Source organism: Corvus moneduloides, chromosome 10 (genome assembly GCF_009650955.1).
Source record: "Corvus moneduloides isolate bCorMon1 chromosome 10, bCorMon1.pri, whole genome shotgun sequence".
NCBI classification, from domain to species: domain Eukaryota; kingdom Metazoa; phylum Chordata; class Aves; order Passeriformes; family Corvidae; genus Corvus; species Corvus moneduloides.
In genome coordinates, this window is record NC_045485.1 from 4,295,927 (window position 1) to 4,322,382 (window position 26,456).

General features: G+C 46.6%; 1 protein-coding gene across 4 annotated transcripts in view; it reads left to right on the top strand.

Annotated features, from left to right (window-relative positions):
* Window positions 1–26,252, top strand: part of PPP2R3A (protein phosphatase 2 regulatory subunit B''alpha) — a 55,805-nt gene extending 29,553 nt beyond the window's left edge. For all 4 annotated transcript variants that reach the window (XM_032119013.1, XM_032119011.1, XM_032119012.1 and 1 more), the window contains exons 3-14: window positions 1,078–1,338; window positions 3,571–3,674; window positions 6,100–6,202; window positions 7,960–8,034; window positions 13,024–13,110; window positions 15,280–15,436; window positions 16,928–16,976; window positions 17,456–17,545; window positions 18,498–18,673; window positions 19,156–19,274; window positions 20,041–20,147; window positions 24,322–26,252. In XM_032119013.1, the coding sequence (XP_031974904.1) occupies window positions 1,078–1,338; window positions 3,571–3,674; window positions 6,100–6,202; window positions 7,960–8,034; window positions 13,024–13,110; window positions 15,280–15,436; window positions 16,928–16,976; window positions 17,456–17,545; window positions 18,498–18,673; window positions 19,156–19,274; window positions 20,041–20,147; window positions 24,322–24,418 (1,425 nt within the window). In that variant the 3' untranslated portion in view covers window positions 24,419–26,252. The remainder of the gene's footprint in view (window positions 1–1,077; window positions 1,339–3,570; window positions 3,675–6,099; window positions 6,203–7,959; window positions 8,035–13,023; window positions 13,111–15,279; window positions 15,437–16,927; window positions 16,977–17,455; window positions 17,546–18,497; window positions 18,674–19,155; window positions 19,275–20,040; window positions 20,148–24,321) is intronic.
* Window positions 26,253–26,456: the final 204 nt, after the last annotated feature.

Here is a 26,456-nt window from a genome sequence, read left to right on the forward strand (position 1 = left end):
ATTTTGTTTTGAAACAGTTAGAATAAACAAACTGAAAGTTGCAGCTGCGTTTACTTGACTGTTGCCTTCTGAGCCTTATCACATATGTTGCTACATTAATAACAACTCTTGCACTGGAACCATTGTGCAGTGGCAAAGCCTGTTGTCTTTTCCCAGGAAGGAGTGTCGCCATGGGGGAGCAGGGAATTCCTCATCTCTCTGCATTCCAGCAGCTGATTTTGCAGCTTATACTGTAGTTACTTATCAAAGTTTAAAAAACTTTCCCTCCCATATCTGAAAAATTCCCCGGCTTAGGATCTCATTGTGTACTTAAATACAAATGCTGCCTGTGATGTAGAGCTAGAAATAGAGATCCAGTGGGGATCACCATATCAGCCATAGGCTCGTTACAGACAGGAGAGCAGTGAGGAAAAGACATCATGAGAGTGCCTCATGACACTCTGCTGGCTGCTCCTAATTCCTGATGGAAAAGCTGATTTACCAGTGCTTAGTACCTTTGGCAAAATCAGGTCTGGGACTGTTTAAGTTGGGCCCTGAATAAAAGGCTTGCTGAAATTGAGAAGGAAGTCTTGAAAATCTTTTCTTAATTTATCTGTGAAGCAGTGCTTTGGCAAAACTAATTATGTTCCCAAGGGATAGAAAATGTCCTTGTTTGAATGTAAGCTTGCTTATACTTGAGGCAAGCCATTTGTGTGGGTGGGTGCTCTGGTTCCAAGGGGAAACTAAAGAGCAGATACTTGGCTGTTCATGGCACAGAATGACAAGACCAAGACCAGCAGGAGAAGAAATAGCATTGTCCTTGTCTGTGGTATCGCTGAGTTGCAGAGTGTGTTCTCAATAGGAAGTCATAATCCACAGCTACATATGTAAAATGCTCAGAAATGGCATATCCTAAATTTGCACTGGTTCATAATGCAGAAATTTTAATTGCCTATTTAAGATGTATTTCTATCCCTGTGCCATAATGTAATTGTTGGTAGGCATTAATTTTCTCCTAATCACTGGAAACACAAACTATTTTTTCCTGCTCCGTGTACCATGCTGTTAAAATGTGTTTGTTATTCATTGTATTTTCAGGTTCAAAGTAAACAAGAGAAGAAGGCAGGAACTTCATCCCCAGCCCCCCTGCAGCCCGTGGTTAGCCCTTGCACTCCTCTGCCTGTGAAGAAAGCCACCAGCAGTACCCCTGTGCCCATAAACATTCCACGTTTCTACTTCCCTAAAGGACTCCCGAATGTCTGCACTAACCATGAAGAAATCATTGCCAGGATTGAAGAGGCCTTTACAGAGTTTGAAGATGAGAAAGCAAACATCTGTGAAATGGGGAAAATTGCTAAGGTAAACACTGATGGTCTTGGAGGTCTTTTCTAACCTTGATTCCATTCTTTAGGTTTTCTATTTTGGGAGAGATACTTTGTATTAGTTTCAGTCTAACTCACAGCGGTTGTAGGGGGAAAAAAAGAACCATTATCCTTTTCATCTGAAGTTTTTTGTTTAGATTTAGATAATAGTAAACAAAAATGAGCTTAGTTTGCTGGTTGTCACATCAGATGTGTTTGTTCTTGCTTTGATTTATGAAAGAGTTCTCTAAGATTTCTTAGCAAATACAAATTGCATTTTTGTTTTTCTGTTCCTTCATATTTCTGCCCAGATTGAGAAACTCAGAGGCAGAAACTTGTCTGCCTCTGTGGCTTCAGGTAGTGCCAGCTGCCCTTTTTGTGGTTTTTTGTAGCTGTCCTGCTCAGCTAGCCTGAGCTGTAGGTACTGTTGCAGTGTTGTGTGAGGAAGCAGCTTCCAGCCTCCAACTCCCTGGATGTGGAAGGGGGAAATGCCCAGTCAGCCCCCAGCCCCTGAGCTATGCACATTCAGTATCCACAAGGCAGGTGGTACAGCTGGTGATGAGTTCTGCCTTCAGGGGACAGCACACAGCACTTGTGCAGGAGCACACTGCAGATGGTCCCTTCTATTTCCCTCTCCTTCAGCTGCAGTTTGCAGTGCTGCTGATCTAAACCCAGCATTTGTCAGACACGTCCTGGATGTTCAGCTTGCCCTGAATGCATCTCTGGCTCTGTAAACTGAGCAGTGATGCTCTCTTCAAGAGCAGCACTTGTTTTCCAAGAAGGAAGGGTTTCCTGAAAGGAGGGATGAGGTTGGTTTTGTTTGTTTTTAGAGGAATCCAGTCACATTATTTGTAAGCCTGCTCTGAAAATACAAATAGGAAATCTTTGTTGCTTGACTAAAACATGTTTGAACAGGGAAAAGCAGGAGGGTAGTGCAGAAGAGACCTCTGCCTTTCCACCTGGTCTCTACATGGATGTGCTCCTTGCCACTTAGTTATTGTAAGGCTGGGTTCTGTTCCATGGGGTTGTTGACAATGGTGCCATTTGGGGCTCTGAAATAAGTGCTTCAAAACCAGCTGCACAAAGAAAGCAACAACAAAAAATAAATGTCGTTCTTTCCTCAGAGGAGCCAAACACCTGTGGAAGCACTGTTGCCTGACATAGAAATGGATAAATCCAAAAGCAGTTCTTGGGCTGATTAAGATTCCCAAAGAAAGCTGCCGGCCTGGACAAGAAGCTGAGAATGGACTTGCAGGATAGTCCTGCTTAATAGAAGTGAAAGAGGCTTTGTGGCAGAAATGATGCCTCAACTGCTTCTTCAAAATATTCCTGCTTCCACTTGCTGTAACATCCTTATTGCTTGGATCTGGCTTGAGTTAGCTGTGCTCCCTCCAAGGCCAGTGTTTTGTGGCTATTCTGGTAACTTGTCTGGAGTCAGGACAGTGGCTGGAAAGGTCTTTGTGGTAAAGAGAAGGTGCTTGACAGTGTGAGCAGCTGAATGTTTGACACCATTTCCAAGCCTGCTTTGCCAAGGCCTTAGAGAGTCCTCAATGCCAGAGCTTTCATGGATTGCCATTGAGAGCCAGCAGCCTCTGCAGAGTCTGGTTCAAAAGTGCTGGTCAGGGAGTCCTTTGGCTGGAATCAATCTCTTTCCATGTGTGCTTTCATTTTTGTGCTCGCCTGCTGAGATCTTGCAGTGTTGGAAATAATGGACTGTGCTGGGTGGAAGGCACTGCACTGAAAATTGCAGGATGGGATTTACTTCACCTTTAGGCATTTACTCATTAATTGTCTGTAATTAGACTTGTGGTTCCCTTGCTGCCAGTGAGAAGTCATCCCATACAGAGGATGGGCCCTCCTCTTTCAGGGTGGGTGGGGAGGCAGCTGGTGTGAGTGTCCTTCTGGAAGGAGGTGCACTTCACTCCACTTTGTAAGGAATTGTGGTAAACAGTTCAGTTGAAGACAAAGCTTAAGAACTTGAGTAGTCCAGATCCTTTTCCTAGCCTGAGATGAGTGTTTCTCAGCCACTTGAAAAGGCACATGACAAAGTAGAAAGTTACATGTGAATTCTCAACCTTGGCATGCAGTAAATGGCACACAGGTGAGTCAGAAAGCTATTACCACTTTATTTTGCTTATGTAAAGTCTCAGTGGTGAATCTGGTGTGTAAACAAGCATGTTCCTCTTGGGACTGCTTTTGTATTCCTCCTTGTCCTGTTTTTTTCCTACAGATCTGTGGCTGCCCACTCTACTGGAAAGCGCCTCTGTTCAGTGCGTCGGGGGGAGAGAGGACAGGACGTGTCTCTGTGCACTCCTTTGTGTCCATGTGGAGAAAGTGAGTATAGCAAATGCAAAACTCTTTCTGGAAAAAGAGATCAGCCTGCCATACAAGTCTTTTTTTTTTTTTTTTTTTTTCCACTAGACTTTTCATCAGCTTAAGTTTTTTTCTCCCAAAACTCTCTGAACACTTGTTTCCATGTGACATCCACAAACTTGGAAGTAATTGCATAGATAGTAAGAAATTTTGAGTTAGTTGGTGCATAAAATATATTTACAAGCTCTCCAGAAGTGTCAGCTATTTTGAGATAGCTGGTAGACATCTGTGGATTTGGGGTGTATTTGTGCCCAGCCTTATTGCTGCTACACTGGTGCACTAAGCAAGTGCCATTTGGGAACTGGGAGAAGTGTGTGGTAGTGTTAGAGGACAGAAAGAGGAATGTGGAATAAAGCATCATCACACTACTGGATACTCTGGGAGCTTTAATAGTTACCACCTTCCCCAGGCAAGCTGTGGAATTCACCTGTGGAGTTTGACAGTCACTTCCACACACTGTGGAAATGGAGAGCTCTGTATAGATGCATTGTGCTTGGAGTCAGCTCTGACATGGAGCAGACTTGTTCTCTTGCCTAATCTTTTTCCCTCCAGGGCAGTTCAGGCTTTAGTCTACTTTGTGAAACACCTGAACAGCATCTCCATCTCCTCTCCAGAGAGAGTTCTAATTTTTTACTTAATGGTTGCTCTTCAGATTCTTGACGTAGCCTTTAACCCTGAATTCCCAAAGTATTTCCTGTGATGATGTTGTCAAAACAGCTTCTAGTTACCCTGGCAAAATTACAAAAATGTTAGGGGTGACTGTGATCTCTAAGTTTGTCTTGACACAGACAATATATTTTCCTTCCTTAGGTTCCTCCAATTACTCCTAATTAATCCCTCATGTATGATACCACATCTTCATTTCTCTGATTTTCACATCGTTCAGATATTTGCAGACTGTGGTCATGTCCCACTTCTGTATCCTTTTAACCACCTCATTTCCAAGCCAAGCTTTGTATGTTTCTCTCACTTAATTGCTCTTTTAGAAAGATATTATTTTTTATCCCCTCCTCTTCCCGTCTGACAGTTACAAAATCTTTTCTGGAAAGCTAAAAGACAGAAAAATGTAGTATTCCTGGTGAAGTTCGACTGCAGCTATGTGAACACAGGTGTAACTTTAAACCACGTATCTTTAGTTGCTGAAGCCTATTTTCAAGCTTCTTAATAGATGACTGACTTCTCAACATGCCACATGCTCACTGCTCATCAAGTCTATAGGAATTGCTCAATATAAAACACTTCTGAATGTCAGATCTTTTAGTTTGTGGCTAAAACAGGGCTTTGGAATTCATCTTTATGTGCCAGCTAAAACATTAGCACCTCTTTCTGCAGCTGATTTAGAATATATCTGTTAATTGACAATTACCATGATAGGAATGTGCAGCCAACAGGATTGCTAAATCTTTTTTTGCTTATTTAAAAGAACCTTTTTTTGTGAAGTCTGCCTGTCCAGAGTGACGAGGCCAGAAGTAGCAGGAAACAAGTTAGTGTGATCTCTGTAGGAGAACTACAGCCAGTTCAGTACTATGTTCATACACCTTCAGGAGAGGAAAGTGATGAATAATCACTCACAGTAAATAATTACAGTGCATTTGTATTTTCACAGTTATTGAAGAAAACAGTGTAGTTTTCTGAGTTTCCCTAATACTGTGTGAACAATGTGGTGTTTGCTATATCCAGACGCTGTGTTCTGTTACCAGTGTTTGCTGAATGCCATGGAGTTCCTCTCGTTGTGAGTTTCTCTGGAGTGAATCACATAAGTGTGATACCTTCAGCCAGTGCAGTATTTTGTGTGAGAAGACAGAGACAAGAACTGTTGTGTCAAATGCACACTGTTAACCAAAGGGGACTGAGTTTGCACACTGCTCCAAATACTCAGTCCTACTAATGCTCTCATTAGGCTGTTCTCTATGGCTGTGGTGCACAGCTCCAGATGGGCCATAATTAACAAGGGATGCCCTTTTTCCTTCTGAGAAGTGATTGTTCTGGGTGAATATTCAGTCCCTGTAGTTTGGCAATCTCCTCAAATATTGCAGTGCAGTGAAGGGTTACACTGGAGAGCACATCCTGTGGCATCCCATTGGGCTGGTGCAGCTCACTTGGAGTGAGCCTGGAGCATTGGCAAGAGTCGGGTTACTTACTCTGATTCCACAGCTGCTTAGTAAGAAACCTGCTTTACCACAGCAGTGTTAACCTGGAAAAAATCCTTTCTGGGTGCCCTGGTGCAGCTGAAAGACCTTGAAGGAAGTGCTGGTAGTCTGAAGTCAGCTATTGCATGATTCCCAGGGCGGGTGTATTGTGCTGTAAGGCCCCTTGTGACCCTCCCGGGGCTCCTGGCAGGCTGGGAGGTGCAAAGGGCTGGGAGTAACTCTCCCCTCTCTCACAGAATCCTTCGGAACTGCCACGATGATGCCTCCAGGTTCACTTCCCTTCTGGCAAAACCTGGCTGTGACTGCCTACAACAGGAGGACTTCATCCTGCTGCTCCAGGTACTGCCACAGCTCCCCAGGGAGGGTGGGCACAGAGCTGCGTTCACTTGGCACCTTCTTTATTTCCATGGCATTAAATGTTTACCAAGGACGAGCAGACCTTTGGTTTGAACAGCACCTGGGAGGGGTTCATTTTGGAGTGAAATAGAAATGAGCTTTTTAAGTGCTTAAGTGCCAAACTAGCTGCAAATCCTGCTAAAGGCACTGAGGACTGGTCTCTTGTCAGGATTCATATTTATCAGTGCCTGGTAACCAGGCTGGAATTTGCCCCATTTCTCTATGTGGATATTGGGAAAAATGCTTGTTGCTGTTACAGTCAAGCACAACATAAAAGCTTACTGGAAAAGTTGTAAAAGTTGCTTGGCAAGACAGTTATAATTGAGTTTGTCTAGCCAGACTACCAGATACAGTATCACATGGAAATCTTGGCATTTCTGCACTTCCAGTTGTTCTGTATATGCCTCTAAACCTGCTAGTGCACAAATCCCACTGCTTTTTTTTTTCCCCTAATATTCAGGCTAAATCTGCTCATCCTCATTTCATGTCTTTCTTTCCCTTTCATTAATTTTTAACAAAGTATCATTGTTTTAATTATTTGTGGCCATTTAGGCAGCCTCTGGATAGCATTAGGGCTTCTCTATAGTGTCTATAAATCAGGTCCATCTGCTCCTCTGGTCAGCTGTTGCACTTTTTCTGATATTTTCCACACATCCCTAGATTTCTCACACTGTGTTGCCCTCTGGGCAAAACCTCTGTGGAGATGCTGCTTTGGGGAAAGATTTTGGGGAAAAAGTGTCTGCACTGGGTGTTTATGTCTCTCAAACAGAACAGGGGCTGTGATGGGTAAATTTTCTCACGTTGTTCATCTCTTCTCCACTGGGCACACTGCCTTTCCTGGTGGATTGCAGCTCTGCTCTTTAGCTCCTGTTGCAATCCAAGGCGTGCACAGTCCTGTCTGTCAGTCAGCTAGAGATCAGCAAAATTACCCTGATTTACGCCACCATCTGAGACATCCTGTTACACTGCCCAAGATTTGGGCATATCACACCCCTAAGGGCACCATGGCATGGAACAGGCACAGCAGAACTTGGAACGCCTTTAAAGGGTAGAGGAGTCAGACATGGAGAAATTACACAGGCATTGATTCATACAGGATCTGAACTGGTTCGTTCAGGATCTGAGCAGTTTCCCCATGGATGTGATCATGCAGATTTCGCATTGTTGAGCCAGTGTTGATTTACAAAAAGCTGGTCTTGGGAAAGAGGCATCTCCACAGGTAGTCCAAGTGAATTTTAGAAAAGCACTAATCGTTATCTGTAAGCATTCTGAGGCTCACAGAGCTTTCATTGGACAGGGAAGGAGACTTTCTCAAGGAATGTTTATTTCTGACACCTAGTTCTAACAAATGTTAATACCTTCAATGAATGGAGGAAAACAAAAATCTTGGAGAGGAGATAGTTGCATGGTCAACCAATTAATTTTTGTCTCATTCAATGAAAATGAGTTTTCATCTACTCACTAACTCTCTTCCTTTGTTTTTCTGTCCTTAAGTAAATCAAACTGGCCCACCAGGTGCGTATTGCCCAGCAAATGCATTCTATTACAATAATAGAAGGTTCACTTGATAGATTAAAAGATTTCAGTTTTATTGTTAATGCTGCAAATAATTTCAAGAGTAAGTGAAAGTAAGCCCAGTAACTTCTAAGCATTAAAAGGAGAAGAAAATCGATTTCATTTCATTTTCTCTTACCTTGCAGGATGTGGTGGAAACACATCCAGGCCTCACGTTCCTGAAGGATGCTCCGGAGTTCCATTCCCGGTATATTACAACGGTAGGCTGCCTGTTTGATCCCCTGTGATGCCACTGCCTCCCTTTGGGATCTGTCACTGTTCCCACCAGCAAATCCTTCAGTTAGTTAAAAATACAGGTGTTTTTAATATTACTGGCCATGAGGTACTTTAACAACTGCTTCCAAAGGAGAAAATAATCTGCTCGTTTGTGCAAGGGGTTATTCAAAAGGTTAATAATGATTGTTTCTGGTCTTAAGCAAATCTATAAAAACATCTTTTTTGGCCTGATGAATGGAAAAGAAGTTCTTTGGTCTTTGAGAGCTGCTGAATCACCCTGAATTGTGCTGGGCTGCTGAGACATGGAAGGCTGCCTGTTTGAAGGTTTCTGTCACTGAAGCTTGGAGAATCCGTGACTGTTCCTTGGCACAAAGTGCCCCTTGCCCCCAGGGATCTGCTGTCCAACCATCCTCTTGCCAGGATGTCTGTCCAGGCTCTCTGTCCCCAGGCGTTTGTGACTGGGTTTGTGGCTGGGGTTTGTTCATAGCTTTGTTCCAGCTCTGCAGTCAGCACTTAGGCTGGTGCTTTACCTGACTCTGTTTGTACTTTTTTTAAGCCTCGAGCTTGGCTCATGTTGGGTGTGAATCTGGATAAAAGGTATAAATGTTGGGAAGTTTTAACTCTGCAGCAGTAACAAATTCAAATAATGACAGACCTGGTGGGAACTGTATCCCAACAGGGTTCAGGGCCCAAAGGTTGTCCTGTTTGCTTGCCAGGGCCTGCCTGGAGCTGCACCACACATGGCAGCTGGGAGGCTGCTGGCACACACAGGCTTGTTCCTTTCCTGAAAGGAGCAGGTGGCACAAAGACACTTCTTCAGGACTAACCCTGAACTGTCACACTAATGAAAATGTATAATGAGAATCCATTCTGAATGTTTTAGATGCACTTGATCATGACAGCGAGCAGCAGTATATAATCAACATGTTTAGTCCCTGTGGAGCAAGACAACTTAAACATTAAGCCAGAACAGGTATAGGAATGGTCAGGGAATTACAGAGGCATGTGAATGGGTGAGTGTGGAAAGTGCCTGTGGCAAGTGCACCCTGGTACTTGGTGTTTCAAGTGCATGAAGGGGTGAGACTGAAAGGGTTAAGGTCACACTAAGATTGGCTTCTGACTGCAGTATCCACGGGTCAGTGCCATGTGTGGTTGCCCTGGCTGCTGACAAAGGCAATTCTCTGCATCTGCCTTTATGGGTTCCTCTTAAGTCACACACTTGTATTTTTCAGGCAAGAAACAAATGTCTTTGTTGAGTAATCCCTCACATGGTCACCCTTGCTGCCCTTTCTGGACTCAGCAGGGGCACTGCACAGTGTGGCTGAGACCAGCTGGGTGAAGCTGAGCTTCCACTTCCAGATAACTGAAGTGCAGGCTGCTGCTAAAGGGCAGCACCTTTTCCTTCCTCTCTCCTTTTCCACCACTTCCCTGATGCCTGGGCTCAGTGCTGTGTCACCAAAGCAGTCACAGAACCAGATTCTCATAAGTACACGAAGCTCCTCAGTGCTTCTTGATCCTGCTGGTATGTCTGCTGTACTTTCCTGCTGCAGTGAGAGCCTTTGGGCACCCTTACTGGCACTGCTGGGATGGAGGTGGATTCCAAGGCTTGCTCCAAAGGCAGCAGGGAATGGTGGTGCCTGTAGCTGAGGAGAGGGCTGGGAAGCAGCACACTTGACAAAGGTGAACTGTCCTTCAGCACTGCTCTGGGGATCTGTGCCAACAGCAGAATCCCCTGGGCTGAAGCAGGGTCAGCACCTGGGGAGGCAGGAGGCCACTGGGCAGCCTGTGCCCATCTGGAAGAGCAGCACTTGGTCCTCTGCAGCAGTGGCTCTGCTTTGTGATAGCAGGAGTTCCTATTGCTCACCTCTCCTTTCACAGACGGTTTGGCACGTCCCTCTTTAAGGTTACAAAGTCCAGTATTTCCACCAGGAGGTAATGAAGGAAACAGCTTTGTCCTTGGATTTTGAGACCACTTGGATCATTTTCATTGCTTCAAGGTAGAGTGCCTTATACCACCTTACAGAGCCAGAATGCTGCATTTGCTGCCACACAAGAATTACAGTTCATGTTTGTGTTACAGACAAGGGCCATAAGGACAGGTGGCTTTGTGTTCATTGCTGGGTACAGCATCACTTGGCTGAAATCTCCTGGGGAGTGACCTCCCAGTCTAGGATGGGTAAGATGTGTATGCACCTTTCAGTTCTTATTGCCACCCCAGCACCTTTTAAAGGGGCCTTTTGGACACAACAGGCTGGAATTTTATCTGTATCCTATCTGTTTTATTGGCCACTGTATTACTAAACCAGTTGTGTTTGTTTCAACAGAGACAACTCCTGAAGCTGGTGAAGATGATGCAGAACATCACAGAATATCCTGTTGCATTTGTTGTAAAGCTTTAGTGTGACTTCTACCCAAATGTTCAAGCCAGGCTCAGAGTTAGCAGTGCATGCTGCTCTTGGAAAGCTGTGAGCTAAACACAATTTAAAGATGAAAGCTTGTGGAAGTGCTTCAGCTTGCACAGTAGCTCCAATGCAAATGTGTAAGGGGACAACAGCCACGGGGTTAATAAAGGTTCCTGTTTTGTCCAGAAATGGTATTGCTTTTGTTCTTCTGCGGGAAGACTGGGGAAAGGTCTGGAACTGATCCGTGAATGGTTTGGGCCTGGAGGTCAATTATATGAGGATAGTGGGCAAGTAGAAAGAGGCTTCTCCTTCCAAAGGCTAACTAAGAATTTGACTCTCTGATCCTTGTGCCCTCTTCCAGCTCAGGATGTTCTGTGCATCTGTGGTTATGTAGTAAACTCAAAAAAATGAAGCCAGTTATGGCCTAAGTGACAGGTGTGACTTGCATGCTGCAGATCATCTGTGGCTGGGTATCAGGGTAATGATGCTCTAGGATGCTTCCCAAATGCTTTTTTTGACAGCTTGGTGTTTACAAACTGGAAAAGAAAGAGAGGTACTGAGATTTTATAGTGAGATATATATTATGTACTCTCCACTGAAACCAGACCATTATTTGAATAATAAAGCCTGCACTGAGTGACTGGACACGGTGAGAGACATGACAAGAGATCCCATTTTACCTCTGAATGGCTTATTTTTACAGATAGGTGAGGAGGGAGTAGACAGAACATCTTTATCAATGTGGTCTGGTAGATGAACAGTTTAGGTGTTGCAAATGGGAATAGTTTGTTGTCTTTTATTACCCTGCAGGCAGAGGAAAAGAAGAATTACTGATATGGGCTCCTGTTTCTGATTCTTGGGATTGCTGTTTCTGAGTCCTTGGAATGGTGTGAACACCCTGTACTTTTAAGAGTTGGTACAAAGTTGGCAGGTGTGATAATGGGTGTTGTGTGAGGTGAGACCCGCTCCAGTCTCTGAGCTCTTGTGCAGTGTGGAAGAAAAAGCCAAAGTCCAGAAACAGAGTCCAGAATGGCAGTGGCTGCCAGAGGCATGAGAGAGGAAACAAACATTGTGCTTAAGACCAGAAAGGATCATTGTAATTACCTAGTCTGACCTCTTGTGCTACACAGGCCACAGAGCATTGCTCAGTGATTGCTACAGTTAGGATAGATCTGGTTTCTGGTTTGTTTTTAATTAAAGTGACACCCAGCTTTAGAAGGACATCCACCTCTTAGGCCTGGAGTGATGAAGGGCCTGCAGTGTTACCAACAGTTGTCATGTTCAGCTAAGTTGAATCTATTAATTCTCTCTCTTCAGGGTACATTTGAATCCTCTCATCATTCTCGTTGCTCGCAGAGTTGTGTGTGCCGTCAGCAGTTACTGTCTCACTGTGTATCCCAAAGCAGACTGTTGGGAGCAATCTCCTACTTGGTTCTGGATCTGTTCTGGACTAAGAACCAGCACTTGTGTGACTGAGTCCAAAGATGCCCCTTCAGTAGTGGTTGCCCACTTGAAACCAATTCTGGCTAAAAGAGGAATCCATCCCATTTAATCTGCTAGCTGGATTACTCCCTGTAATGTCCACCTTGTTGTGTAAAGTTAATTTTTGTGTTGGAACAGCGTACACTAAAGGTTACCAGAATTATGGGATAATGTGCCAACATGTCAGAGACATCAAAGGTTTGTAGTAGGTTTGGTCAACAAGATTTCAGTGCTGATAGTCAAATTAATTCTATTCCTCCTTTCTCATGCTGGTGATATTTATTTGTTGTTGTTTGCCCAGTTAGGTTTGTTCTTGCATGTGCTTGGTCACCCATTTGTGTTTTCCCCACTCTGTGATGATACTCGACAGCTGATAAGGAGCACATTGGGAAGGGCTGTTTGCTTTCTGAGGAGCTTGGGAGTGGGCTCAGTCTCACACTGGGAGCTGTTTGCTTTTGGCTTCTGAGGGGTCTGTGCCTCTCCCCCATGATTTTTGCTCAATTTCACCAGAGGCAGATCTGGAAAGGAGGCAAATGAGGTTAAAACCTGCCCAAAAAATTTGCAAACAACATCTCCTGCTTACTTTCAGCAAGGCACTGGGAACATGAGACATTGTTATAGTTGCAATGGGTCAGACATTAATTGTGTCTTTCATTTACATGCCCTGCTTCCTCTGTGGGAACCAGAAGAATCAGAAGTCTTTTTTTTTTTTTTTTTTTTCCTTTCTCCCTAGAACCCTGTTTCATTGGGGATCCATGCAAACTACAGCCCCTTAAAGCTGAAAAATTCAAAGTGATTCATCAGCACTTTTGAACATGTTCCCTGACATGTTCTTGCATGCCCAAAGAGGTGAATTTAGAGCAGTGAAAATGTTTGCAGACTGGAAAGGGATAATACTGTTTAGGAAGCAGATGTTGCTCTCAGACTGTGTAGCTGATTAAGGGTAGCAGTATCTACAGAAAAGATCACAAAACAGTTTTCAAAAAGAAGTCTCCTTAGGATGAGTGAATAAACCAAGGCACTTCATTTAAATTCCCAAACTGCTGTGTTTCAGAAGTTGATTTCAAGAGCACTGTTCATGTGTTGCAGGTTATACAGAGGATATTCTACACAGTCAATCGATCCTGGTCGGGGAAGATCACTCTAACAGAGCTGAGGAAAAGCAACTTCTTGCAAGTACGTGGGTTTCTGTGGGAACAGGATCCAGAGTGCAGCATTCCTTGTTCCTGTAGCTGGATGAGGGAGCTGTGCCTGGGCTGCAGTGGGGTGAGCCAAGTGCTCAGTGCCAGGAGTCTGTTGGGGCTACTGGAGGAGCTGTGTCTGAGTTGAGAAGAGCAGGGACAGGAATGGCCCCAGGGCACTGAGAGAAGGTCAGGGTCTGAGCATGTACCAGCTCTGAGGCCACATGGGGAGCAGCCTGGCTCCTGGTCCAGCCAGCAGGAAGGGAAGCAGGACACAGCAGTGCTCCCATGTGAAGTGGCTCACAAGCAGCCAAGAAGAGCTGCAGGAGTGCCAGGGATAGGAGAGCCAGTTTCCTGCCTCCCAGGCAGCCCTCAGCCCACTGACAGCTGGTCAGGAACATCTCTGCAATTGCAGGACGAGGCACCTCGGGAGCTAATCTCCCCAGGATAATGAATGGAGCTTAGTTCTTGTTCCAGTGCCTGCAGTGTGTCCTTATGGCAGGATTTGGATCTCTGTCCTCTGTGTATTTTGCCCAAAAGAGCACCAGGTTAAAACTGTCCCAGACTGCTCATGTCCAGCCCAACCTAAAGAGCCAGAAAGTCTTTAGGCTGAAAGGTGAAGGACTTGGCTGAAACAATGAGATTTCCCTCCTGTGCCCTGTTTGCCCTTCCAGGTGTAGTGTGCTGTCTTCCTCAAACCCCTCAAGTATGAATTCACATTCTTTCTGCTTTCAGGCATCATCTGCCCTACTGCCCCCATCAGCTAATGGGAAAATGAGTGCTCTTTTGAATTGGCTCATGCCAGTCCAAGCCCTGGCATCCCAGTTCCTTCCCAACCTCTGTTACTAATAAATCTTCCCAGCTTATCCTGCGTCTTTATTCATCCATTTTCTTCCTTTAAACACTCCCTTTTTTTCCTTCTGTATCTACTCTGCCTTTCATCTCCTGCAGCAGAGAAGTTCAGCTCCTTGCTGAACTTTAGATGTGTAAATGGCATCTTTGAGTGTGAGCTTCAAAAGAAAAAAATAGTTATGGCAAAAGCTCCCCGAGTGATTACCATCTGTAAAGAGAGGGAGAGACACACACAGTCTGGAGAGGCCAGTGAGTGATGGATCAAAAGTGTTTGGACTTGGGTGTCAGCAAGTCAGAACAGTGCAGGTCTGGCAGTGCCATCCTGTTATCCCTGCCAGAAACTCCACTGAACCTGGTGGATGGCAGGAGGTGAGAGTTTTGTTTGGATTCAGTTGGATTCCTTGGATGTGGAGGTGGCTGGAAGCTGATACTGAAATACCAGTGCCAACACATAGCATCTGTTTTTATGGTTATGGATAGCAGGGCCACTGAGCCTGCCTGCTTGGGGGAAACCATTCCCTGGGATAGCTCAGGCTGTGAGGGCAGGGGAGGCCAGGCCTGTGCTCACTGGAGCCATGATTTATTAGTCAAGAAGGCTTCTGGTGTCCTTCAGCACCAAGAAGAAAAGTAGGGAGGTGGCACTGGGAAACATGCAATGCCCTCTTGTTGCTGGGAAGGACAGGAAGGTGTAAAGTGGGAATGAAACATGTTAGCACTAAATGTTTCCTAATAAGACGTGTGAACAGATGTTATGGCTGGAAATCTGTCTGAGCCTCCCAGTTAAACCAGAATGATTCCTGCCAGCAACAGCACAGAGAAGTCAGTGTGATTGGTTTGGGGTCCATCTCTCCTGCCGCAGTCCGGGTGTGAGTCTGGAACAAGACTTGATTTTGCCCTTCAGGAGGCAGACAGGGATGTGTGATGTGTAAGACACATCAGTTCCTGTGGACTTGCTGCTGGAAGTGGCCAAAGAGTCTCTGGTGCAGATCAGGAATGTTTCCCAGACCATGGATCCCAGCTGACACAGCAGTTTGTGTTCCTGTTTCTCTGCCTCACTCTTCACTACAGCTGAACAGGAGCAGAAATTGTTGATGGGAGTGGCAGAGATGTTGTGCTAAGCAGGGTGGCCAAGCCAGGTGCTCTGTAAGTGCCTGCTAAGGAATACAGCAATCACATCTATTGGGGAAAGGCTGCACTTTGGGTTAGGTCTCAGGGCTGTGTTCACCCAGCTTCCTGAGATCCTGGAGCACTTCAGCTGCTGAGCTGCTTCTTCATCCAGGTTTAACTTCCCACCATATTTGTACCCTTTCAGACTCTTGCTCTCTTGGAAGAAGAGGATGACATAAATCAGATCACAGATTACTTCTCCTATGAGCACTTTTATGTTATATACTGCAAATTCTGGGAGCTGGACACTGACCATGACCTTTACATCAGCCAGAAGGACCTGGCTAGGTACAGTGATCAAGGTATGCTGCCTGCAAATGTGGTGGGGTGAGGGCATTGCTGAAAATATAATGTTCCTACTGGAGAATAAACCCTGCCTTTTATTTTGTTAATTTGATGCCTCAAAAAAAGTTTCAATGGAGCAACCCATCTCTTAAATAAATGCTGATTTAGAGAAGGAATTGTACAAGCTTAGACAGAGAACTGCAGGACACACTATTTTCTGCATGAGTAGCTACAGATGGAGCTTCTGTTCATGTGTGGGTCACTGCCAGGAGGACAGGCTAAAATAATGTCCTGGAACTTGTTTTTTATTTACTGAGGGCTTTGCAGCAACTTGGGAGTAGGGACAAGAAGGATGAGCCCCTGTGAACTTCAGAGATTGTTGAAGTGCAATCTAGTTATGCATGAGAGGAATTCCAGAGTCCAGTGAAGCTTGGGGGATTTCAGCTTGCAGATGGACTCTGGAGAGTATCTCTTCAGTTCAGCATGGATCTTCCTTTCCATAAGTTGAGCTATTTGTTTTTGAAGGTTCAAGGGCCATAGATAAATTAATGGAATACAAATCCACAAAGGGCTAAAACACCCATGTGTTCCAAGTGCAGGCATTTATGGGGAGGCCCTGGGGGTTCTGGGTGAGTGTGGCAGTCACAAGACTCGGGAGTGTTGATCATAGGGCTGGGTGGGTGACGATGGAGGAGTGCCTCCCTTGGGGTGGGTGATACAGGAGATTGGTCCTGCTGGGAAGCTGCAGTGTGGGATGGAGTATTTGGCTTGAGAGCCCTGAGGTGCTGGGGAGCCAAGGATTAAGTGGAGAAGCCATGGGTGCAGTGCCCAGCAGCCTGTCAGCTGTGCCAGGGCACCTGAGGGGTGGGGCAGGCTGGGTCTGCCTGGCTGCAGTGCCAGAACTGTGCCAGGACCCCAGGAGTGATGGAGAATGTGTAGAAGGAGTCCTGGGAGGGTGAGGTCACTGTGCAAATCCTGCCCACAACTGGTACCTGCTGCTTGGCTTGTGCTCTGCCAGAACAATCTATCCCACATATCTCCGGCTGGCAGAGCCTCACCTTCATGCTGGTGTTTCATTGTCTTCCCTGCAGCATGGTTGCCACAGCCTGTCCTTTCCTCAAAAGTGTTTCGTTGGGATTTGATGTGTCATTTTTGCTTGGTAACCGAACTTCTTTTGCAGTACACGCTGGGATAGTTTCCTTCTACTAGGTGACAAATCCTACTGCAGCAAAGTAGGAGTAACACGTCCATTTGGAAGGATCCAGATAACAGTTGCCATCTTTGTGGGACAGTGTGGTGTTTGGAAGGATACAAAGGCAGACACACTGGGAGAACCATCTTGGGGTTTTAGAAAATGCTGCTAAACAGAGGATGGTTAGACAGGCATTGTAGTTAGAGCCTTCTTTTAACAATGGGAAAGGGCTTTGTGTGAATTCAGTGTGAACAACTGATTGTAGTTATTCCTGTGAGCTGTGGCTTCACTTTCTCCATGTTTTCCTTGTTTCCAGCTTTGTCAAACAGGATCATTGAGCGGATATTCAGCGGCGCTGTGGTGAGGTGAGGAACAGCACACTGCTTGGGGGAAGAAGGAAAGGGAATTTCTGTCAGGCTGAGAAATACAAGTTGCTCTCAGAAATGCCCCTGATCAGAATGGTTTCCAACAGGGTGCTCCAGCTGGAGCTGCCTGAACATGGAGTGAGACTTGCGGGTATCTTAAGAAAACAAAATAAAAATCCCATAGGATGGGATAACTGGGCATAGCTGGAAGACATGGCACAGGGATATCTGGAGAGCACTGCTTTGAAGTCTCTGAAAAGGGACTTGCTGTGGGAGGGGATGTGGCAGATGAGCTTCAGCTCTGCAGTGATAAAAAGGCAGCAAATGCTGTGCCTGGTGCTGCAGGGTGCAGGGAGTACAGGCTAAGTGAGTGGCAGTGCCCCATTTTTTCTCACTAATGATTTGAAAATTACCTTTGATGACCTCCTATTTAAGAGCCTGGTGATTTTTAATTTTTTTTTTTCTGGTGTGTCTTCTAGAGGCACTGAAGTTCAAAAGGAAGGGCGCATGAGTTATGCGGATTTTGTGTGGCTCCTGATTTCAGAGGAAGACAAAAGGAGTGCTACAAGGTGAGACTGATTTCTGTATCTTAGTAAAATCATTGAGATGAGCAAAAAAGATATGGAAACTTCTGTGACCTACCACTTTCTGCAAGAGACAGCAGCTTGGGGTCTGGAGATTGTTTGGAAGAAAACATCTTACTGTTGATGGTTGGTCAAATCATTTGCCTTTCTTGAGGAAAAATTGTGTAGAAGCAGAGTTTTCTTGTAATTTCAAGTATCTTGGTAGTCACCAGTGCTTTTGATCACCTCATGCCATGAGGCACTGGCTCTGAGCACGCACTCCTGAGGTGCTGGAAAGCAGTGGGGCACATCCCTTCACAGGTGGAGTGGGTGTGTAAGGAGGGTTTGTGGGGAAACTTCACTGTGGCACTTTGTAAAACCTGCCTGTGGCCTGGTTTGTACAGCCAGGGGGAGACTGCCGTGCAGGGGTGATCCAGATGTGCACGTGAGTGTTAGCACAAGGAATCTTACACATAACAAGAGAAGAAGAATCCAGAACTGTAGGCTTGGACCCTCCAGAGGGGAGGAGGGATGCAGAGTGCCTGAGAGTACTGCCTTGTGTATAAAGGAGCAAATGAGTGCATGACACAGCTGCCTTGTCCCTCACCAGGGTCTCTGCAATGTCCTGGGCTCAGAGCTGGCTCTATCTGGCCAGCTCTTGCTGCTGGGTCAGACAGGGACTCCCTGCCCTATGTGAGCCCCTTGGGCTGCAGCACAGTGGATGCTGGGTACAGGTGAGACAGGTCATGAGCATGGCTGTGCTGCTCACAGCCACCTGGGAGACTAACAGGAGATCCCTGGAGTGTTGGCCTGTGCCCTGACCCTTCCCAGCAGCTCTTGTCATCCCTGGGTTTATGCCAGGCTGTGGCAGAAGAGCCTTGGGGGTGGGTAGGGGGAATGGGCACTGCTGCAGTCTCATGTCCCAGTGCAGTGCTGCAGTTCCCTGCTCTGTTCCCAGCATCGAGTACTGGTTCCGCTGCATGGACCTGGACGGGGACGGGGTGCTGTCCATGTACGAGCTGGAATACTTCTATGAGGAGCAGTGTGAGCGCATGGAGGTGATGGGCATAGAGCCACTGCCCTTCCAGGACCTGCTGTGCCAGATGCTGGACCTTGTTAAGCCAGAGAGAGAAGGTAAGTCCTGTTTAGGCAGAGCTTTCATCCCCTCTCATTTGTGGGGGAGAGAGAGAGAAGGTAAAGCCACTGTGAAAGCCATCTACAGGCAGAGCCCTGTGTCAGCCCCAGGGCGGAAATTACAGCACATTGGGCCATGATGTTGTGCATCAGGAGGTCTGAAATACTAAAACAAGAGAGCTCGTGAATTAACTGCCTGGGACTGGAGCAGCAACTCTTGTGTACTCCAGCTGGGGGATGTGCTGACAGGCTACACTGTAAAACTGAGCCATCCCCATTCACATTCCTTCATATTCCACATGAATGTCAAAGGCCTCCAGAGGTATGTGAGATTTAAGCTTAATAAACACACCCATTTATTGAATAATGTTAAAATCCTGGATGGACTTGGGAAGGAATTTTGTGATATTGAAGCCTACAAGTGTTAAAATTAAAACTTTTGTAAGAACTCAGTAACACAACCACGTGGTTTTTTTCTGTAGGAAGAGTAACCTTGCGAGACCTGAAGAGGTGCAGAATGGCTCATGTGTTCTTCAACACCTTCTTCAATTTAGAGAAATATCTGGACAATGAACAGAGGGATCCCTTTGCAGTGCAAAAGGTATAAATAACCTTTATTTCTAAATAAAAAAATATCACACTCATCTTTAGAGTGCTCCTGGATATAGGGAAAATCCAACTGAATAGAACACTTTTTCCACAAGTACAGCTTATTGACTGTCTCCTAGAAGCCTCTTCTGTGCTCAAAGTACAGAAAAGTGGAGGGGATGCCAACACCAGCTCTGGTTCCCTCACAGCTGTTCCCACATAATCTCCAATAGAAACTTCATGGTTCCATGATTCAAGGCTTAAATACGTCCCAAAACAGAACCACCCTGTTTGTTTGTTTGTTTAAACTGGCTCATCATAAAAGCAGTCAAGTGGGACCAGGGGGATAACTGATTATCCCCCTTCTGTAGTAGATGGCAGAGGGCCAGGTGTTTATAGAGGTGTTATCCTGTAATCTTCTCTAAAACTTGCCCTAACTTAGCAAACTGTAAAGAGTCCCTCAAAAGATCAGTTACAATTAACCTTTGATGGACAGAATTCAAATCACCGAGTTCTTCAGCCATGGAGTGCACAGACAGAGCTCGAGCACAGCAAGTGTGTGGCTGTTGCATTTCTGAAGTGGAACAGATGCAGTTTGTTGGCAGCTCGGGTCACATGCTGAGCTTTACAGACCACGAGAGGTATTTTTTCATAGTCCTTTATGTGCAGATGTCAGAACACTCTAAGATGGTTGTGACTCTCTCAGCTCAGGCAGTTTTTGCCTGGCTGTTTCCATCCATTCCTTACGACCCTAGAGGCTGACTGTGTGATCTCTTTAGGACGTGGACAGCGACGGCCCCGAGCCCTCGGACTGGGACAGGTACGCGGCTGAGGAGTACGAGATCCTGGTGGCCGAGGAGTCTGGGAACGAGCAGCTCCAGGAGGGGTGAGCGCGGGCCTGGCACTGCCCTGGGCACACACGGCTGCCTCCAGCTGGGCTCTGGCGGGGACACTGCCAGCAGAGGGAGTGGAGTAGTGGGATGAGCATTTGGACTGGACTCTGGAGCACATGAGGCCCGGGACAGCTGCTCCCAACAGCAGGATTGGAGTAGTGTTGGGGGGCAGCCACTCGGATCAGCTGCACACACCAGTGAAGGGAGCTGGGAAAAAGGACAAAGCCTGTTTCTCTTGGTCACTGTACACAAATAGAGATCAACTGACTTTTGCTGGTGTTGGCCAGGTATTGACCATGTCCCACTGTCACAGATTACAAGCTGTAGCTCTGTTACATTCATTACACCTAGCAGAGACTTTCTTTAGTCCAACTTTGTCTATTAGTCTGTGCTCTTCATAAGTTATACTTCAATATTTTCATTCGTTTACTAAGTTTGTTGAGACTTTAAACATTTGGTTTCTGCAATACTACACTCAAGTTTTCAGCCTACTGTAAGATTCTGGACAGGCACACCAGCTATCTTTAGTCAGTGAATTTAGGCAGAGCAGTTGTTCCAGAACTTCTCTGTGTACAAGGACTTCTTGCAGATAAATGGAGACTCAGTCTAATCTTCCTTTAGATTTGTGTCTGTGTTGGCATTTTGAGATGATTTCTTTCAACCACCCAAAGAATGCTTACCCTGTGTTAATCCTGCACGATTCAGGATTGCATCCAGTCTTAAGCAGTATTTATAGAGCCAGTGGAGTATTGAGAAGATTGCATCAGTTTCAAAACTTCCCACACTGGAAATTGCTTGGGATAACAGTAGCACCTACTAATTAGGCACAGAGATTTGCAAAGCTATTGAGAGCAGTTCCCCTATCTGCCTGTGCATCCAAACAGCAACAGACTGTTCCCTCAGCCCCTCTGAGCTGCCTGGCCTTTCCATGGCCTTCACAGTGGAAGATGAGGTAGGGCAGGATGGAAGATGGAATTGCTGCATTTCCTGCAGCTGCTTTGCAACACCTGTGTCCACAGCACAAAAAAGAAACAGGAGGCTGCCATTAAAGCTTTGCAGGACCACGAATTCCCAAAGTCACCAAAACCAGGGGAAGAGCGACAGGTGATGTCAGATTTTTGAAGTTGATCTGAAGCAGCTCTGTGTCTTCCTGCAAAGAGCATGTCGGCAACCTGGCTGCTTGCTTTTAAGAGCCCCTGAAAAGCTCTGTAGTCATGGCAGCAGGATTAGATCTCATTTGTGGAGCATAGCAACAGACAATGAAGGAAAAAGAAGGGAAAAAGAAAAATAAAGAGCTGGATGCCCAGACAAATTTGCTAGAAAGAGTTTTTGCACATACATTATTTCTGCTGTGTTTCGAGGATGACAGCAACAGGGAGCAGGGACAAAACCAAGACAATTCCTGGTGAGCTCTGGGAGAGACTGGAAGATTTTTGGCTAAGTTAGCTGGCAGAACATGAAATCAGGTCTTTGTGAGTACATTTGAAAACAACCATCATTCAGCAATCACAGATGCATTAGTAAATGTGTCCCACATCTGTGATTAGCCCTGTCCCTGCTTCTCTGGAAGGAAAGTTTCTAAAGCCGGTCAGTCTAAAGCCTGGCATGCCCAGGAGAGAGCCCTGCTCCTGGAACTGGAATCAAGGTAGGGGATACTCCCAGTGACTTCCAGGGTGATGGACTCCATCGAGAGCTGCAGTCACCAAAAATAAGAGGAAGGTCTTGTCATGCTCGAGACAACAATAAAGCATCACGTTTCACTGGAAGCCTCAGCTGATCCGAGCTCTTCTCAGCCACGCTCTGCTCTCTGACCTGCGTGGGATTCCACGGAGAGAGGCTGTCCCTGGGCAATGGGCACTCACACTGCTCTCAGGAGGCAGCACCAACAGCTGGGTCTGGCCAGCACAAGCCCTTGATGCAGATACAAGCCTTGGTTTTGCAGCAAGCCAAGCCTTCCCTGCAGGGCAGAGCAGCAGTGGGCACTGCTTGGTTCACTGTCCCAGAACCCAGCCTCAGCCAGCTGATGGACATGGAAACCACTGCTGCCTTCAGGGAAAGAGATCTTTCTACATGGGAAGGAAAAGGAGGAGGAAGAGGATCTTTTATCATCTGCTGGTGGGAAAACATCCCTTGAACAACAGGGAGCCAGGGCACAATGCAGAGCATCCTGCTCAGAGTGGAGAGGGGGGACAGAGGCACAGGATCAGAGGATGTTGGTTTAGGCAGCTCAGACCATTGTTCTTGTCTCCCTCCAGTTGTCTGATGGCTCAGCTGCTCCATTCCTAGAACCCAGCAGTGTAAGGAAGGGAAAAGGGGGGACAAGGACATCGCTGAACCACCCAGAGCCAAAATGTGTGTTTGCCAGAAGGAAGGGCAAAGAATTTTGTGGAGTAATTTCCCTCCTCTGAACAACCTAGAGTTGCCACAGTTGAGTCTTCAGGAATGGGTGTTTAACCTACACAAGCCCATATTTGTTTTTATGGGACTGGAAGGAGAGCAGGGATTGATTACCTTTAGTGCTAAACTTGGTCAAAAGCATCCCAGAGATGCTCCTTAGCTATAAGGGTGCAAAGCATTTATTCCAGGATGGGAAAGGCAGGCACTGTTGAGCCTTAAGGAGCAAAGCAGTGCAGAGGAAAAGTGACTCACTGGGAAAGGACAGTGGGAAGCCCCTTTTGAAGCAGACATGAGAGGGTTCAGTGCAGAAGCAAAAGGTGCCTGAAGAAGATGATTATAATGGAGCTCCAGCTGCTGGTGAGTGTGCAATGCATGGCAGAAGTCACATTCCATGGGTAGGAGAGAAAGGGACAAGGCTAACAGAAGGTGGTAGAATTGGAGGAAAAGGAGATACAAAAGAAACATTCTAAGAACAGCATTCAAATGGAAATACAGTTTTCCTCAGCTTCATCACTTTAAACCAAGGAGAGATTAGAGCAGCTGAGGCACCTACAAACATTCCCAATCCATTCCTGGTGGGGGAGGCAGGGCGATGCAGCCCCCACGGGCACCACTGAGGCAAGAAGGGTGCGAATTGCATAGATTTTGGCAACCTTGCACATGTGGTCAGAGCAGGTATTGGTGCAGCACCCAGACCAGACCATTGTTTCCCTTCTCCCACTTATGCAAGAATCCAGAAGGTGGCAGAATTAGTAAGCAGGTGCTTTCCTAATGGAAGAGAGAGGACAATGTTCTCCAGGAAGGTCTGGGCTGGTCTCCCCTGCACACAGGGAGCATCCTGCCCAGAGCAGGACAGACACTGACAGCCTCCCAAGGGTTTGCTGTGCCTGCATATGGGTCAGCCAAGGGAAAAACACCATGGGAATGGGTAGACAATTCCTTCCTGGCACATCCATGCTGGGCTATCAAAGGAGTTCACCTTTTTGCAGCCCAGTTTACCACTGAACGTGAGAGCCATTCCTGTGCTGGCCCTTGGAGCACCTGCTCCAGCATTTCCTTTGCGAGCAGCCTTGCTTTAGAACAAAAGGAAGAACTTTACTTTCTTGGGAGCCCTGCAAAACTAACCCATAGTATGCTGTGACTGAAGGGAAATATCTCAAAAACATAATTTCTCAGATCTAGGAATGGGCTGAGAGCCCCAGAGCCATATCCTGTGCTGCAGGGCATGGAACCCAACCGGCCTGGATAGTGCAGCTGGAGCTGGGAATTCCCACCAGACCTCCTTGGACCATAAATGCTCAATCCTGGATATCAAACTTCAAACTGAGGGAGAGAGAAACATGAGAGCATGGCCACAATTGTTCTTCTGTGTCTGTCAAAACACACCTCAGCCAGAAGATGCTTTGGACCAGGTGTTCTGAGCCAAGGCTCCTCTGGGGCCAGGGGCTGTGACTGGATGACTTTATTTCTACACTGGACTATTGAGGCTCTGGGAGTTCATAACAATTGTTACTCAAGCTGGATTCAAATTTTCTAATGCTGAACACCAGTGAGAATTTGTTCTGGAACGTACAGACAAGGCTGGATGGGAGCAGAGATCCATGTCAGCTGTCAGATTACTGATTATTCCCTCCCTCTTCCCAGTGCCTCAGGAATCTCCTCGAGGTTCACCTCTCACATGCATTTTAGCCAGCTGGCTTAGCAGCCACTGAAATAACTGCCCTGAAAACCAAATTACAGCTTTTAAAGACACGCCTTTTGTCTTTGCAGATCATGTGAAGAAGACTATGACACAGATGAAGTCTTACCTCCCCCTGAAACTGGAGACAAGTCAGACAAACTAGTTATCTCAGATCTCTCAGCATAGAAGAATGGAAGACACTTAGCCCATAGCTTTCAAACTGGAGAGCATTCAGTCCCGAGGCACTTGGGGGTTTTCCTTAAATCCATCATTGGAACAACGTGCTTTATTTTGTACACTGAAACTTGAGACCCCTTTTTGTCTTCCTGTGTAATTGCAATAAGGTAATTTCTATGAAAAGGCTTTTTACAATGTGTTCTTGTGCCACACTCATTGAAAATGGTGGTTGCACCTTGTTTCATTTCTATATAAATTCTGTTATGTCCCCCAATGTGCAATAAATGCCAGCATCTAATGATTACCTGTAACAGCTGCATGCAACATCTACAGTTGTTGTTTCTCAGTCAGTTCTGTCCTGTGCCACTCTGTCCCCTTGGCTTTACACCAGGAGTGACAAAAGAGCTGCCAAATTAACCTGAATGTGTGTCTAGAAATCTTTTAAAACACAGGTCACAATGAAGCTGGTTTTTCCTTGCTGTCCTGGAAGCAAAGGGAACGTGTCTGTGCACGGGGAGGGTGAAGCCCCTTTGTCTTTGCCCCCAGGCTCTTACAGTGGCTGCTGGACTGGTTCACTGCCCTGGGGCTGCGAGCACTTTCAGCACTACAGGTGTTGTGTTCTCCAGGAATTTGAGATGGAGTTACCTCTTCTGGTCCTACCTCCCCTCCTGTGCTGATCTGCCTCTGGCCAGAGCTTTGTCTGTGTCCATTTCTACTTTGTAGAAGTGTTTTGTAGAGTATTTACAGCAAATACAGATTGCTGCTGTTCAGCTGCTGTGTTGAGACTGCTGTGCCTGGTGTGCACCAGTTCCGTCCATTCCTGTGTTCTCCTCCTCTCCTGTAGCCTTCTTTAACCTGTAGCCAAGAGACTAAGCTAATGAAGAAAAAAACCCCAACCCTATCTTTTAACTAGTAAAGGAATTAGTCTGTATTATTGCCAAAATTAATTTTTCTCCCAGTCTCAGGGAGGAAATGCTGTAACAAAGCAAGAATTCATTAAAGTGCAAAATTAAACCAACTTTCCCCCTAGAATCACAAGTGATGCCTCTGCTCCCAGCACACAGTGCTGCTGCAGCAGTGCCTCCTGGCCAGCAGGAACTGTCTGTGGTTCAGCACAGGGGTGATTAGAACAAATTCTTCATTTTAGCTCTTACATATGCACAAGCAGGTCTGGGCCTTACCTTCTCAGCTGTGCCAGGTGTGAGCCCTGCCCGCTGTACCCAGTCTGTAATGCAGGGTGGTTGTGTGTGTGCTGTATCTCCTGTCACCTCCCTGGGGGAGCCTCGAGCTGCACCTCGGCCAGAGCTCCGGGCGCTGCCTGCCCCTGTTCCCAGCAGGCCCCTGCTGCCCTCCGGGGAGAGCGAGCTCCAGGACGGGACTGGAGCCCTGCGGTACCTCCAGGGGTCGGTGTCCCAACGAGGAGCGGGCTGATCACTCCAGTGCAGTCCGGGCTTTTCCAGGAGCCTCTGAAGCCCCAGGCCTGCCTCTCCCTGCCCGGGGGATGTGCTCCTGCCTCCCTGGGGTCAGAACTCTCCTCCCACGAGCAATCTCGGGAAGAGAGAGAGGTTTCAGTTGAACTGACCTGATGCATACACACCCCCCAGGATCCTGGACTTGGTATTTGGGAAACTTCTGGATGCCCACATTGTTAGCAAAGGCCCTGCCAGGTGACCTGCATCCCATAATAGCAGATGAAGTAGGGAGCACTCAGACCAAACCAAGACAGGCCCCTGGCATGTTTGCACACAGCGGGTCTGGATCCCAGCTCCATCACTGCCATAACCTCGAAGGGAAAACCTTCCCTGGAGGTGATTCCACAAGTGCCCAAATGCAGAACCAGCAAGGAACTGACTGCAGGAATGGATGCAGGATGGAGGCCCCACAGCTGCTGCTTGTAACCAGCTCCAGCCCCGTTTTCTGAGAAGAACCTGGGCACAGCAGGAGTTCACCCTTCCCTCACTGCCATGGGCCAGAGGGGCCTTTCAGTTTGATGTCCCTTTACATCTCTCCAAAGACAAAGATTCCTCGAAAGGAACAAGAAGAACCT